The 17,262-nt window shown below is 37.8% G+C and overlaps 1 protein-coding gene across 1 annotated transcript in view; it reads left to right on the top strand.

The window, feature by feature from the left end:
* The window catches only part of TOPBP1 (DNA topoisomerase II binding protein 1), a 1,495,804-nt gene that overhangs the window by 383,155 nt on the left and 1,095,387 nt on the right, over positions 1-17,262 (top strand). The window contains exon 8 of the mRNA XM_044066718.1: positions 14,172-14,383. Coding sequence (XP_043922653.1) covers positions 14,172-14,383 — 212 coding nt within the window. The remainder of the gene's footprint in view (positions 1-14,171; positions 14,384-17,262) is intronic.

The raw sequence follows: 17,262 nt of genomic DNA, 5'->3' as shown, positions 1-17,262 counted from the left end.
CCCCTATCCCTTATGTAGTGACTGCTTTATTTTCAATTTTCTGTCACTTTTACCCCTTCCTCTTACATACGAATGTATCTCTGAATACTATTGTTAGTATTCTCCCTTGTACACTTCGTGTAATCTTTTCTTACCATTGTTGGAATTCTCCTTTGGCTCTCTCAAAAAAACAAAATTTAAAAAAAAAAGCTTTTATTGTTTAAAATGTTCTCTCTTGCTAGTTGGTTTCTATAGTGGTAGAATGGCTGAGAAAGAAAAGGCTGGTTTCAAAAAGTGTGGGAAATGTGGCTGTAAAATGCCATATTAGGAATCGCATACACTTTGTGTTTGTCAGGGATCTTTCATTCTCCAAGAAGATTGTTCAGTTTGCCATGTGTTCAACCATAGAGCTCTGGTTGAACACAAAAACAAATTAATTCTTACATGTTTACTGCCTTCGTCTTTCAGTGAGGCACTGTCTGGAGCTCCTTCTTTAGACAAAAAAAGGGCAAGTCAGAATTGTCAAGCCCTTCCTCCTCTTCCTCAAAGACTTCCGAAAAAGAGAAGGGGAGGTCTATCTCGGTTCCTATTTTTCCTTCTGATCTGACAATTAAGAGACCTAGACTTGCGCATCTGACTACTACTTTGGACCCGAAGACCAAGGTTCAACACCAGATGAATCTATCTACTTCTGATAAAACAAAGGATTCCTCCGATCCGACACGAAAATTAGTGGATTTTGAGTATAAGCATACCTGGTTTACCCATGACACAGTATTTGCCATTATTGGACCTGGATCCATTCAGAGTTACTTTTCCCTTTCTGGAGAGGCCAAAATCACCATCCATTATATCCGCTTGTCCTTTTAGGAGTTTGACCGATGATGATGTCGAGAGAGTGGTGAGAAATATTCTCTGGGCACAGAGTATGTCAGTGGTCCCCTCTGCTGGTCAGAAGTTCCAAACATTTGCTACCCCTCCTTTACATCCTCTTCTGAGTTCCTTCAAAGTTTCAGAGTTCTTGGATCTGAGCTGCCCGGCTCCATCTGCATCGAATCCAAAGATACCCCTGTCCTCTGAGCCTATGCTTACTCTGAGTTCTTCTGTTCAATTGGAAATGGAGACCTCTTGGAGCTATAGTTCTTTTGCTCCAAGGTGTTGGAGTTGACTCAGAAGTTCTCATAGCTATGTCTGCACCTCGGGTCTTCAACTTGGATTAGCTCGGCTCCGGCTTTTGCCTCTGGAGGATTTTTCTTGGAGCAGGGAAGGACTATAGGATCCAGAGGTTTGCCCTCTCTGATCTGGAGTCCTGTGCCTCTCAGGGGGGATAAGCCTTTGAGGTTTTGAAGAGAGCCATGTCTTATTCAACAGCTCAGATGGTTCCTCCTCAGTCCTGAACCTTGTCATCTCTGCATACAGAGTCTCAACCTTTTTCTCCACAGGGACAGCGAGTACCAAAACCCCAGGCTTCCCAGAAGGGTGTTCCCACTTCTGATACTTCTGCAGAGCATCCCACTGAGGAGGTCCCTATTAAGACAAAGTTGTGCAAGAGGAAGTTACTTGGATTCCCTGGAGGAATCTGTCACTAAAGACACCACCTGATGATGTTCCTTTGGAGACATCCTAGAAATTCTAAAACAGAGAAGTGACTGGAAGCCCAACAATCCTTTGTCTGAGGAGTCCATGCACCTAGAGGCTTTTGGTACCCGCCCATTGATGCGCTGATTGAATTGATCTCTCGGCGGGCATGGAAGGCCCCTGACACCATTGCGCCAATCTCCTGGAGACTGGACAAAATTATTACTGCTCCTGAAGAAAAGCAGTTTTGGACTAAAGGTGTACCTGTGGACGCCATGGTTGTGACAGCAGCCACAAGCAAGGAACTAGCTGAGGAAAGTTCCTTTATCCATCCCCCCCAACAAAGAGTCTCGGGTGATGGATATGTCTTGGATTATGTCTAAGTTTCAGCAGTCTCCTTATGGTCCCTGAACTACCTGGCACATTTCACTAGGTTACAGAGATCTGACTAAAGAGCTGCCAGATACACACTCCGGATCCGTTTCTGAGGAAGTACAGGCCTCTGTTACTTCTCAGTTGGATATCCTCCAGTCTATTTCTAACTTTTCCATGAGGCTCATTTTTCGTGCAGCTGAAGGAACAAGTAGAGCAGCTGTTTTTGGCATTTCCATCAGGGGGCATGCCTAGATGCACTTGAGACTTTGCGGAGCCTTTTAACTACGTCTGTCAATGCTGCTTTTGATGGCACATCCTTATTTGGCCCTAAGGTAAAAGACACCTTGTCCAGGTGTGAGAAAGATGGTAAGACCCCACCTTCCATGGATGTATGTTTCTCCATTCCTCTGAGATTCTTTTCCAGGAATCAGCGAAGTAGTGGAAAAATGCCATCCATGAAGTACTAAGGGTCTTTTCAAGGCGCTCATGGAAATAGTTCCCCCAGGGGCAAAGGGGAAAGTCCAACGATAGATGCCACCCTTATGGCAGAGTAGGCCTGTAAAACCAAGGGTCCAGAGAAACATTCTTTGGCAGACCCTTCCAGTGCTCCTGAACGGAGGCCTGATTGCCCTGCTCTGGAGGGAACCAGGGGTTGACTGTCCTTGCACTGGAGAGCCTGGCTAGAAATAACATCAGACCCCTGGGTGCAGAGGATCATTTCCAGAGGATGTATTACACCATTTTCCCTTCCTCCTCCACATTGCAAGAAAATCACTAATGTTCCACCCAGTCAGAGGGAACAAGCAGCTGTTTGGGTATAAAAGCTGCTAGAAAAATGAGTCATCCAAGACATCCCACCAGACTAGAGAGAATCCAGAACTTCTTTTTAGTGCCAAAGAAAACTGGACTGGTACCAATCTTGGATTTCAACAACTCAAACAAGTCTGTTCGACACACGTTCTGGATGGTCATGGTTCAGTCCATTCTTCTTTTTTTGGAAAAGGACAACTGGATGTGCTCGATAGACCTTCAGCATGCCTATTGTCACATAAAGATCAACAAGTGATGCCAGATGCTCTTAGACTGCTGGCTGGGTGCCAGTCATCATCAGTTCAGAGTTCTGCCTTTTGGTTGACGCAGTGGTGCTGCGGTTACCATTGTTGCTTCACAGCAAGAGGTTCTTCGGTTCAGTTCTCGGCTGGGTACCTTTTGTGCGGAGTGTGCATGTCCTCCCTGCATTCGTGTAGGTTTCCACTGGGTGCTCTGGTTTCCTCTTGCGTTACAAAGACATGCATCTGGAACGTTTCTCCCTTCGCTGAAAATTGGCTCGTTCCAAGTCCAGACTTTCCCAATTAACAAATATAAAAATAAAGTAAAAATAATTAATTTCTGCCTCTACCAGGCATCAACTATTGAAGACAAGTGACTACGTTCTCCAAATGTATTCATGTCTAAGGATATCCATAAACTACAAGAAATCTTATCTAGAGCTCACTCAAAGTTTAAACTTTGTAGGAGCAATTCTCAACACAAAAAAAACAATAGCCCCCCCCCCCCCTTCAGAAGTGGAAGTAATCAGTTTGCAAGTCACAAAAATAATCTGCAGCAAGAAGATCTCAGCACAACTGATACTTCGGACTCTACGGTCCATAGCAGCAGCAATAACGCTAGTCCCACTGGCCAGATTTGACATGAGAATTCTGCGGGGGCTGCTATCAGCCCAGTTGTCCATCCTTCACCATCAGATGTCAACTCAGGATCACCAGTATATGCAGAAAAGATCTCAGATGGTGGATTCAATCATATTAAATTCTGCAAGGTAGTTTGTTCTCCCCCCTGCTCTAGACTACAGTGACAATGGATGCTTCCCAGCTATGGTGGGGATGGGGTATTTTCTGGGAAAACATGTCATAGGCACTTGGTCTCCCGAAGAGGCCAGCTTGCATATCGGTGTCCTACAGATGACAGCAGTGCTCTTAGCATTGCAGGCTTTCCAGGATGCTTTCCCCTTTGGGACGATTGTAGTTCAGACAGACAACATGTCAGTAGGCTGGTTCATCAACAAACCAGGGGGAACCAGAATCCTACCCCTTGTGTTGAGAAGCTCTGAGTGTGGCAATAAGCTGTCTCATTTAACCACTTTCTCATAGCAACGCATATTCCGGGAAAGTCCAGTGTGATAGCAGACAAACTGAGCAGGTGCATTCTTCTACCCCACGAATGAACCCTCAATCAAAAAGTGACAGGAAATTCCTTCAGTGGGGGGCATGTACCTAACCAGGGACTTGTAGCAGTTGGAACTCCCTCAAAGGTCCCTCACCAGGACAATCCAGGATATTAATACCCTATACTACACAGATCGCCTTAAGGCTCTCTCTGCACTCAATCTCCTAACATGTTACCGAGAAGCAATCTATGTCCAGCATAAAAGGCATCCTAACCTTGCTGCAGTCTTTTCGCCTCTCCCCCCAATCAAGTGCAACAGCTACTTCGCCCTGATCCCCCCATGTGGCGAGTCACCAAGGGATGCTCTTCTTTAGAATTGGCCCTCCGGTTTTCTTTATGCCTTACCCCTGATTGCATTAATTCTGAAATTTCTACAGAAAGTGTCCAGCTTAAAGAGCAAAATAATCTTCATTACACTGTATTGGCCTTGACAGATTTGGTTCTCCTTCCTTTGGCCTCACTTACTTCACCAACTGTGGATTCTGGATCCAACTCCAGGCCTCCTGTCTCACCTTACAGGCATGATTCACCCAGATATACCCAATCTCAGGCTGACTGCCTGGTTTCTCCAGTTCCATTAAAAGCCAGACAGCCTGTGCTGTCTTCTGCAGTCCTGCACATACTTCTGTCTTCTCATAGGCCATATACACGCAAGCTGTACTCCATTAAGTGGAAAAGATTCATTCAGTGGGCACTTCAAAATAACATTGATCCTTTTTCAGCTCCTATTCATGGGATTCTTGATTTTCGAGCCAAACTTTCAAAGAAGGATCGACTTCTTCGACAAAGTCCAATTAGCAACAATGTCCCATTTTCATATTAGTTTCCAAGCTTCTTCAGTTGCTTTACATAAACTCTCTAAAGCATTTCTGAGAGGAACTCTTCTTTTAAAGCCCCCCTTATAAAGGCCCTACTCCCCGTTGAGACCTAAATTTGGTGCTGCAGGCTATCATGCACCCCCCCCCCCCACACGCACACACACGCGCACACGTATTTCTGTTAAAATAATTCAAAACCAAATTCATATTTTCAGGGCTGTGGTTGCAAAGCAGTGCTGTCATTCAGAATGGGTAAGTTGCCAGATTACTTCATTATACTCAAGGAAATCCCCCCCCCAAGTTAATTTCAACAATTTCAATTGTTCCAATCTTACTATTACTACAGGGTTTTGAGTGCCTATCCAGGATGTTGTTAAAATCCTTTTTGCTCATGTTGTAGTTATGCTCTTGTATCCTTTTTCTCAACGCCCTCTCTGTTTTGCCTGCCACACCCAGAACATTTAGCCATATAAATAATACCTCTTGTGCGACAATTCCCATTCTTAAAACTGACTGTGGATTTTAAGTCATTATTTAAAATCATTCATGCTTTCCCCTTCAAGAATCCAGAGACATTGTTTACAGTTTTGAGTGTAATACTCTGTTGTAAAGGTTCGAAATTTTCTGTTAACATTTTTTTTTCTTCCTTTTTCCTTGATTAGGCAATAAGGGGGGGAGGTGGGATGAAATTGGCGGAAGTTTTTTCTTTCTTTGATTTTTTGCCCTAATATCTACTGGCCATCAAGCCTCCCCTTTTGGACTTCATCTCATCTTTTAGTGCCATGGGGGGAAGAGGGCATCATTCCACTCAGCCAAGGGGGTTGCTTGTATCCTCACTGGTATCCTAACAGTAGGAACTTTCTTTTAGTTTTATGATTTAATCCCTGCCATAGGCATGGAGACATAAGTTTATAGGTTCATAGACTAGTACTAGGCTACCTGCCCTTAAGGGCCATTTTAAGTCTAGACAATTACCCCATGTGAGAATCAAACCCCTATACCTTGTGTCTGTGAAGTAAACACCTTAACCATTATGCCAACCTCCAACAAAAAGGTTTCTTTTTACTCAGGATTATTTATTTATTTTCCAGGGTAGAGCACTGATCTCCATGTACCATTTTCAGACTCTGTCCAGGAGCAGTGTTTGGTTAAAAGACTTGCTACTTGCTCAGAATTGCACAGTTAGGCAATGAAAGTTGAGGGAATCCAAACCTGCACCACTAGATTTTAGGAAACCGCTCATTAAGAGGTCTTTAATAGTCTAAGCCAACTGCCATGCGACCCATATCACTTTGGAGCCACTACATATTCCTGTGCATGTGCATGCTCCCTTGCTCTTGTTGATGAAAGCTACCACAATTTGGCACCATAGTGAGCTACACAGCTACACACATGGTTCTAGGTTACAGATACCTCCCTTTCTCCAAATAACTGCTACAGCCTCTTTGAAAGAATTTAATATCATCCAAAAACTGGAAGGCTCTGATATACAGTAATGTGTCTCCATGTAAACATGTCATTAAGAATTGTAGCTAGATACTCATTTATCTGTTTAGTTACAAGGGAAAGTCTTTGTAGGTACAGATGGATTACTGTTTATGACTCTAAATAGAAAAGCATGTATGTGAATAGGCTATTAGCACAAAATATTAATAAATAACTGTACAACTGACAGCATATTAAAAGATAAAAGGAAGCAATGTACACTTAGAACATTTTCAGCAGTTTAAAAGAAGCATAATTGTATAGTTTATAAGTTGAAGAGAGAGGAAAAGAATGAGTGGTAAATATATATGAGTAAAGTGAAAGTTGTGTACGTATATTGTGGATATAAACATAAGGAGAGAAGGCTGTAAAGAGACTGTAGTAATACTGAAACATTTTAAAGTGTGTATTACTAAATGTAAGAGCTGTAGAAAGGATTGTTTTAAAACTGTTTAGAGGAATAATTTAGTATTACACTAGAAGTCTTATCAGTTCAATAGTTAGTTTACATTTAATATTGTATGTAGATGTTAGATTCTTAATAACATTGAGATTTATGCAGTCAGTCTAGTAATTATAGATGTTACTGTTTGAAAGAGTTACGATTTCTTTGTTATAAATTTCATTATTAGAAGATTGTCATCACATGTAATATTTCTAATTTGCATTTAGAATGATATCACGTAATGTACATCTTTAAATGTCCATGGTATTAATAATATTCAAAAAGGAGCAGATTACTGAAATTTCTAAAACTTAAAAGTGGTATTGCCCTTCTCCAAGAGACATGTCTGCTAGAGCAAGACTGTAGTAGGTTTTATGCTAAATATTTTATAATATTTTGGCACATTCTTCATACAAAGTAGAGAGAAGAGTTGCTATACTGTGGAAAAATAGTTCTTTGATCCCTGAAGTTATTTTTCAGTATAGTTATAATAAAGAAATGCTTACAGCACTTATTATAGAAAGAGTAGATTATTTATGTTGGATAATATCCAAGTGCTTAGAGCTAAACTTGTAATAATGTTTTTATTCATTTTTATTTTTATTTATTTATTTATTTTACATTTGTTGACAGGGCTAGTCTAACTGGATATATGTCCATTTTCAGTAGAGGCCCGGGGAGAAAAGCTCCAAGATAACTAAGTGAAAAAAAAAAAACAAACTTAAAAGTCATTTTAACATAGGACTAGAAGAAGAATAAAAACATATTGAGATACACATTGCAAATTACAAAATAAAACCTTAGAAGGATAAAAAGTAATAAGGTAACTATGTAGATGCATACATTGTGTACTATGCTTCTAGCCGGTTATAATATGGAAATCAGAAAGGACAAAGCAAAGAGCTTTAGAGCTAGAATATTTATAGTAAAGTAGTATGAAAAGGAGGTAATAATACAATAAAAGACAAGTGATGAAAGAGTAATTATGTAAAATATGCAACTAGAGTATAGAAGAAAGAAAAATCTTCTGTAAAGAGAATTTAGAGAGACGGAGGATAGTATGGCTAGAGAGACTTTGTTTAGTAGTAAAGAACTTTGATTATTAGTAAAGAAAATGTATTTGTTCTAGAGTAGTGTAAAAGGTGGTATTTATAGGTTAAGAAAATAAAATAGTACATATGTAGTCATGTATTTATTTCAGTAGAAAATGGAATCTGATTCTGGGATGGGGATTTCAAGTTATTTATTCGATACAATAGATTCCAGTGCTGGAGAAGAGCAAGGAATTGCAACTTCAGCTAAGAAGTAAACAGTGGGATTAATACATTAAAACTAAAAGACTTGATTGATTTAAAATATACATTTCTTGCACACTTTTTTTTTCTTTTGGTCTTGCTACACAATTATACTTGGTATGTAGATGTTTAATAGCTTATGTTCCCAAATCAAATCTTTTCAAGTGCTATATTGTCCCATGTTTGACCTGGTGCACTTATGTTGTAATTGGTTATTAATTATAACTAGCAATTGCTAACAGAATTCCCTTATTATATATGATAAAATGTAAATATTTAATGACTACTTTAATACTGTGCTATTCTTTTAATATTAAATGGTAATGATGAGGACAGTGTGAATGCTTTTGGGGGTGTTCTAAGGTTATATCTTCATGGTAAAATTTCCAAAGAGTGTAAGAATAAACTTAAGTTAAATACTCCGATAACCAGAATCCAACAAAATCTTAATTATACTAATTTATTTTTTCAAAAAGAGAAAATGTGTGGATATAGTTAAAGGCCTAAATTGGAGATATCTACAAGTATTTGATCACAACTGTAGTTGGTATAGAATTTTTTACTTATTCATTGGATCCTCAAGGAATGCATAATCTAATAAGATCAACATTATATTTGATTTAACCAAATAGTACTAAAACACCACAAAAAAAAAACCAAAATCAGTCCGTGGGAGACCACAACAGATTATTATATGAACGTCAGTAAAATACCAATACACCGTTTTCGTCAGCATAAGTCCCTGACTTCTTCCGATACACTGATGAGATGCCCAACTAAGTTTATATACTATGCTGTAATCAATTAAAACCATTGTTTAATTAAAATTTAAAGCAATAAAACCAAATTCACTTGTCAAAACTGATAAACCAATAATTATATATAATATTTAAAAAAAATATATATATATATATATATATATATATATATATATATATATATATATATATATATAAACATGAGTATACATAAAAATATATATGTGTACTAGAATATATATTCTTTATATAAAAACTGAAGTTTGTACTACAAGCCACATAGCACATGTTCATAAAAAACATTTATATAAGACCAATTCACAACCTAGCAGCTTTCAGTTTTAACAATGGTGCAATGGATATAAAATCATTCAAGCCAGGTATTTTATTTGCTTCCAATAGGATTTGCCAGTAAGTTTCCTGGTGTTCTAATCTAATCTCCCAAGGACCCCCTCTGTTGTCTTGGTGCATAGTCTCTAATACAAAGAATTAAAACCTGGCCTGGTTGCATATCAAAGTGTGCCGAAACAGGGCATTACTGGAATTTTGTGCCTCTACTTCATATATATGTTCATATATCCTTCGCTTCAGGTGTCTTTCGGTTTTACCAATATAAAACCCTTGACATTTTTGACATGTAGCCAAATATATCAGCCCTTGACTATTACAATTGGAATAGGTGGATGGATGCTGTTATCCACCTATTTCTGGCTGCAGTATATACTTTCAATGTGTGATATGTATTTACATTGCGTACAGGTATCACACCTGTACGTTCCTTTGCATTGGTTTGAAAACCCATTAACCCAAGGTTCATACTCCAATATATTTTTAGTATTGCTCCCTTTACGAAACACTGTTCTTACTGTTTTTCCTTTAAGGTTACTGAGGTCATTGATGTCTCAGAAACTTTCCCATTCTTTTTCTATTATATTCTTGGTAACACCAGAATTAGCACTATATTCAGTGACAAAAACACTATTGAACCCTTCTTCAAAATCATGTTCCCCACTAGCTCTCGTAGATTTTTCTACCTTGCCTGTGCCTAGAATAGGTTTATATTTAGTATTCCTACCTTCCATAACCTCCTTACTAATACTTGAAATAAAATCCTCAGGATACCCTCTCTCCTGAAACATCCGCGTGAGATTTAAACATTCTTGTTTATAATCACGGTCATCAGAAGTCATACGGGATGCCCTAACAAATTGTCCCTTGACTATACCCTTCTTCTGATGTCTTGGATGGGAACTATTGTAATGAATATAACTGTTGGAAAATGTAAGTTTCCTGTAGATGGTAGATTTGAAACCAGTGTCTTCCACCCTTAAGGATACATCTAAATAGTTGACCTGCTTGATGTTTACCTGGTGTGTAAAGGTCAAAAAATCAGTGGTGAAATTTAGATATTTTATAAATTCCGCTAATAAACTTGTCGTGCATGTCCAAAAAATACAGATATCGTCCAAGAACCTGGAATAAGACGTCCAGTGTTTACTGTATTCGCTGTTTGTTATATACTTTTTTCCCATACTGACAGAACTATATCTGCATATGTTGGGGCACAATTAGCACCCATAGCCACCCCTGATGTTTGTTTAAAATGTTCTCTGAAAAAATATAGAAAATTATTGTGTAGTACCAAATCCGCTAGTTCCATGACAAGAAAAATGTCATTATCACAGGCCCCTGGATTCTCTCTCAATGCTTCCTCTAACCAGTCAAGTCCCTTCTCATGTGGTATAACTGAGAAGAGATCTACCACATCTATAGTAAGGAATTGCAAGTTAGGAACATTGAGATCGGGGCTGATTTTACCCAGAAATTCCCAAGAATCCTTAAGTAAATACTGCTCCTTACCCCACAATTGTTTAAATTTCCAGTCCCTGGGCAGAGACAGTGGGCCTCAATGGTGGATTTTCAACGTCTTTATGTATTTTTGGTGCTCCAAATATTGAGGGTACCCTAGGATTCGTATTATCAAGGTATGAATATGTACCAAAATCTATAACCCCTTGATCAAATAAATCCTTAATAGCTAGATCTATTTTTTGTATGAAATATTGATCTCATTAATTGATACCGGTCTGTAACGTGTATCATTATATAAGATGGCATTCATTTTACCTTCGTACAAAATTTTATCCATAAGGACTATGCTACCCCTTTTATCCGGTTCCATAACCCTGATGTTGGGGTTGTGACTTAGTTCAATAAGTAGATCTTGTTCAACTGTACTAAAGTTCGGTACATACCTGTTGTGTCTATGTATGTCCCCTGATTCGTTTCTCTATTTTTGTTTCTAAATTTCTTAACTGAGGATGTATCGGTGGATTAAAGGTACTAGACCTTTTGAGGGTAATGGTATCTACTTGGTGGGTTTTAGATCCAACAAGGTTTTCCAAATTTAATTTTCTAATGAAGATTTTTAAATCCATGATGACTTTAGTGATATTACTATTACGTTGAGGGACATATTTGAAGCCCTTGGTAAGTAGACTGAAAAGTGTATCTGTAACTGAAAAATCGCTGTAATTGTATATACGAAAACCTGCCCTGCTAATGACTTTAAAATTGTCTCCTTCATAATCTGTAACTATGGGGGGTGTGGGGTTTACCACTTCTGATTCCTGTTTTTGTTGTACCCCTCTCCCCCCTGCAAGGGTAATTTCCCTTGTAAAAATGGTTAGAAACTTGATTGTTATGTTGGTTGTCAATCCTCTCAGACCACCTTGGGAGAGGTTCTTGTACTACTTGTACTACTATTGGATACAATAGATTCCAGTGCTGGTGAAGAGCAAGGAATTGCAACTTCAGCTAAGAAGTAAACAGTGGATTAATACATTAAAACTAAAGGACTTGATTGATTTAAAAATATACATTTCTTACACTCTTTTTTTTTTTTTTTTTTTTGGTCTTGCTACACAATTATACTTAGTATATATTAAATGGTAATGATGAGGACAGTGTGAATGCTTTCTGGGGTGTTCTAAGGTTATATGTCCATGGTAAAATTTCCAAAGGGTGTAAGAATAAACTAAAGTTAAATACTCGGATAACCAGAATCCAACAAAATCTTAATTATACTAATTTCTGTTTTCAAAAAGAGAAAATGTGTGGATATAGTTAAAGGCCTAAATTGGAGATATCTGCAAGTATTTGATCACAACTGTAGTTGGTATAGAATGTTTTACTTATTCATTGGATCCTCAAGGAATGCATAATCTAATAAGATCAACATTATATTCTATTTGACCAAATAGTACTAGAACACCATAAAAAATACAATAGATATTATAGATAATTTACATATATTTAGAAAACATTTTGAAACTGTAACAATAAAAAATTTGGTTTCAGTGATTCAGAACTTGAAAGTTATGCTAAATATGATGCAAATATGCTAGCATTTAACATAACCATAATCACACACATTGAAATGCAGAGTATTTATCACGCAAAATATCTTGGAAGTCAGTAACGTTTTAGAAATTGATCATATTTTGAGTTTCCCTGCCATTGCATAAAGTATAGAGAATTATTTGAAACCACATTTCATTTTAGAGTTACTGCGGAATAAGTTGCAGCTTTCAAACGTTTCTCTTTTGTTACACAAAAGAGCAAATATAATTCTTCTGTCACTGTTAGTCTCATAAATGCTCTCTTGCATCTTTTGCCAGGTGTAAGTCTAGCTTACAAACGTGTTAATCTGAAACAAGAAAAAAAAATCACTTTAAAATCAAATTTGCTACCCTTGCAACATATGCCAAGGAAATTGTTTATATTAAGAATATATCAAAATTGGTTTGAAGTTTTATTTATAAGATTTATTCTAAAGAACTGGATTTTCTTAATATTTTGTTCAGAAGGATATTTTCTTGGAACTAATTATGCAAAAATAAGAAAACAGTGACAAAGGTTTTTCCCTTTTGAATAATTGATTAAATAGCAGCACATTAATGTCTATAGAATGTGTTTTACAAATAATATTTAGAGGAAAAAGAGATTTGTTGTTGATACAGAATATGAAAAAAAACAGTATTATTTCCCATTTGGAATTTAATTGCCATCCAAAATTTTATGTAGGCTTAAAACAAAACTGATCTCAATCAGAACATATAACAGATTAATTTAAAATGCTTATAGAGCTGTTAGACTACAAATAACGTGATACAGCAGTTTTATTGGAATTATGTAGATAAAACTTTATTTCCTACTCAATCTGATGTAACTAAAGCACAGATTTATAGTGTCTCCTACAGCTACGGTTTCTTTTCCTTTTTTGGAAAACTAATCCATCGTGCTTTTTAAAGTCCATGTAAATAGCAAGGCTCTTCTGTAATGAATACAATACATATTGAAGAATTTAATAGACTTTTAAAGGAGATTGACAGCCCATATTTTGACAGTACAGTAGCAAATGGCTTTTGTTGGACTTTCAATGTTTTGGACAGTTTTTGTGGTCTGATATTTACATTTAGCACTACTGTTCCTATATGCATTAATTCTGAACAGGTTTTCTTTGGTGTCCACTAGCTTTAGATAGAAAAACAATAACACATAATTGGAAAAAGTTTGTTCTCCTTTTTATGATTTTATGTATTTGCTGTCCATGGTTTAGAAATGAATACGTTAAGGGAGAAATCCAGGGATATTACAGTAAATTTCTAATTGTGGCCAAAATTAGTAGTATTGATAGATATAATGATACTCTGTCTTTACAGGTTAATTTAACATGTATTAAATGAAGAAAATAATGAATAATATTTTATGAAGGTTTCTTAGTCCCGATCATGTTGTGTTTATTGCACATATTTGTCTCTTCACAGTTTTAGTTCAGTTTAGGGTAGTCAAATATAGTTTTGTGAAGTAAAACTATTAGTGATATACATTTGCATATGAAATATTTATATTTAGTGTTGATATTGGTAATACATTTCAAATTAAACCCTAAAAGTATTTGTGTAAAATGGAATCAAACTGAAGTTTTGGTATTATGATTTTGTATGTTGTGAACAGGTGTGTTGAATTGGCAGATGATCATTGACAAGTGCATGTCATAAAAATGTTTTGTAAATAGTGTTGATTGGAGTGAGTCTATGGCCTGCTGCAACAGGTTTTTTTTTGCTGAGCTAGCAGTTTGGTACACTTTTATGTGCCTCTACTGTCCTTGGAATTAAATATTAATTTTCTTACTTTCTTTGATTCAAAGGGTGCAGGAGTTCTTTGTGCGTAAAGCCAACCCCAAGAAAGGCATGCTTGCAAGCACACACCTGGTTCTGAAGGAAGCTGAAGGTTCTAAGTATGAAGCTGCAAAAAAATGGTCTTTTCCAGCAATTACCATGCAATGGATTTTAGAATCTGCCAGAACTGGAAAGAAAGCAGATGAAAGTCGCTTTTTGGTTGATAATGTATTTTTAGATGGTAAGCACAAAGACAATTATATTGCATTTCTGAAGTTCATTAGATCATATTGAAGAGTTTGGGTATATAAAAGAACTGCAAATGTAATACTGGGGGCTGTTCTTAGTGGATCTCCATTTAGATTAATCTTATTTTCCAGCCAGAATTCAACATTTTTTCTGAGCAGTTCCCAAGTGCCTAGCTCCTGTGGGCACCAGTTCTTTTTCTTCTACTTGCATAGGTTGGATTTCATCCTGATACAAGTTGGTAAAAAGTTCTGTTTGTTGTAAAAAAAAAAAAAAAAAGAAATTTCTTCAATCAATCAATTCTTCAATCTTAAGGCTACCAAATATTGAGCCATGACCTGCACTGGCATTTTCTTTGTCTGAGAGGTGACTAGACTACAGTGTGAAGCATTGCCATGAGTGCCAGTACTGCAACTTGGCCATCTGTAAATAACATAAAGGATAAGTTCTAGTCAAACCTTCTAACATTCTAACAAGAGAACAGTGGTATTTGACAGTTCATCGTATAAGAATCTGTCACTGATCCCCATATGGAACTCCCAAGTCTCAGCTGTAGCACTGTCAGTGTGACCGAGAAATGGAGGCTAGGCCTTTGATCAGGCCGTCTGAGATGCATGTTTTATTCAGAAATGGAGCTCCAGAGCTGTTTTACTCATCCACAATTATTGAAGGCACAGTTCTGCACTTGGCCTCCATTTAAGCAGGCACAGTGGACTCAGAGGAAGTACGACCCCCCTGGCTCCCACCTTCAGATCCATTCTGGGGTGTAAGTTGTGTTAATTCTTCAGATCAGCTGGAGCTCTTGTCTGACTGGTCTTATTCAAGAGGATAGTCACTAGAGTCCTCTGTAAAGATTAGAGGAGGCCGAGTTCTGTATTTCTAGGTAATGTCTGGGTCCAGTAAGGTATGAAGACCCAGGTTATAGGGGCTTTACCCCATGTATTATTGCACTAGGTCTAGGAGCCTAGACATCAAATAGATATTTGCTTTTGGTAGGAACCTGAATCTCGGGTAAGTATACTCCCTTAGGTGTCATTTCATGATGCCATTACCAGGTCTAGTGCAGATCTCCTTAACAAATGCACTCCCAAGTACCATATTACTGTTATCAAGCCTCCATTGTGTGACCGACATGCCCTAATCCTTGAGCAAACCTATGTGTGGGTTTGTTGCCGAAGTTCGTGATTGTGGGTGATTGACACCTTCCTTTTCAGGCTCTTAAAAGGAGTTTGAGGTGCTTTTTCTATGAAAGTGTATTCCAGAGACAGGTGAGGGCAATGATTTCGTCCTAGCCTACAGCTGCATCCTTTCTGGAGTACCTTTCTTCAGAGGAAGCTAATTTTTTTTGAAGTACAGCATAGAGTGACCTGTAGCCCTGTTCCTTTCCCAGAAAAAATATCTTAAATAACTACATGCAGAAGAAGGAGGTGCCTTGGTTCATCCTGTCTGTGGAGCCCACCATTAAGGTTTTCATCTGTGCAACTTGGAGGTACCCACTCTATACTTCTGTTGTCTCCAAAAAAGTATACACTGTTTTTAAGTCCCTGGCTGAGCGGAGTGAGTCCCCTAACCAGGCGTCCTTGGGTCAATACTTGTGCTCTTTGGTGGAGCACAAGACTTGGGGACTATTGAATTTTGCCACCTTACCTGCCAGACAAGGAGTCAGAAGTTTTGGATACGGTAGATAAGGGAATTTGCTTTTGTCACCTTGAGGTATAGTACTTCAACTCTTCAGTTTGCTTGTAAAGTTTCCAGCCCTCCCTAATGGGCCAACAACTGAAGAAGTTTACTTCCCTCCCTGCGTATGAGTGCAAGGATAAAATGCTTATCACTCTGTTTAGCCTAACCTTTTAGGAAACTGTGAATAATCTTCTGAAGAGGAAGTAATCACTCAATTTCCTGAGGGGTGATTTTCATCCTCTTCCATCTTTTCTACCTTTTCTTCCATGCCAAACCAGTACTGTCCTGCCTATGCTGCTAGACTGTTGGAGGGATATCCTCTCAAGTTGTCCCAACATTTGAGGTGCACACACACACACGCGCACACACACGCGCGCACGCACACACACACACACACACACACACACACACACACACACACACACACACACACACACACACAAAAATGGTTCTGGGATGTGGTTACTCTTGACCAAATCTTAAAATTTTATAATGTTTCTCAAAAGAATCACTGCTAAGGTGTAATTACTTATCTACGAGAATCATCCATAGTCTGTTGATGTCAGTTTTCATTCATTCCTCAACAAATGGATTTGGATCCAACTCAGTCATTATACTAGCTCGTAGCCATCAAACTCTTGTTCCTTCCCTACCCATAATGCACCAATCCCTAACATCTCTGTGATCTTGTCTAGCCATGGTTGCCTTCCGCTTTCGAGTGTACAGTGGAAGATGAGTCTTTTTTTTAATATAAAAATCCTTATACATGACTATTAATTTTATTTTTTAAATCTTTTATTTTAAGTCTTTAATACTGTCCTTTTTTTGGTCACTTTTGAGTGTAAGCTTTCCTACTATTGTTGGTAGGCCTAACCTTCCCTTCCCTATTATACTTGGTGTACACCTCTCCTCCGTACCATAGTTGATATTTTTCCTCTGTACAAGAATATTGTAGTTCTTCTTTACCACTGTTGATATTTTACTTTTCCACCTCTTTCTGGTTAAAAAAAGTTTATTTTAGTACGTCTGTTGCTACAATATTTTTTTTCCCCTTCAGAATGCCTAAAAAATGTCCTACAGGATTTAAAATGTGTGATTAAGTGTGGGCACAAGTTGCCTTATTCCGATGCCCACAATCTCTGTGTATATTGTTTGGGACTGGATAATTTACAACAGGATTGCAGTATCTGTCAT

Source organism: Protopterus annectens, chromosome 3.part1 (genome assembly GCF_019279795.1).
Source record: "Protopterus annectens isolate FY-2018-M chromosome 3.part1, PAN1.0, whole genome shotgun sequence".
Lineage (NCBI taxonomy): Eukaryota > Metazoa > Chordata > Ceratodontiformes > Protopteridae > Protopterus > Protopterus annectens.
Note: the sequence above shows the minus strand (reverse complement) of the source record. Positions and strands in the feature narration are given on the sequence as shown.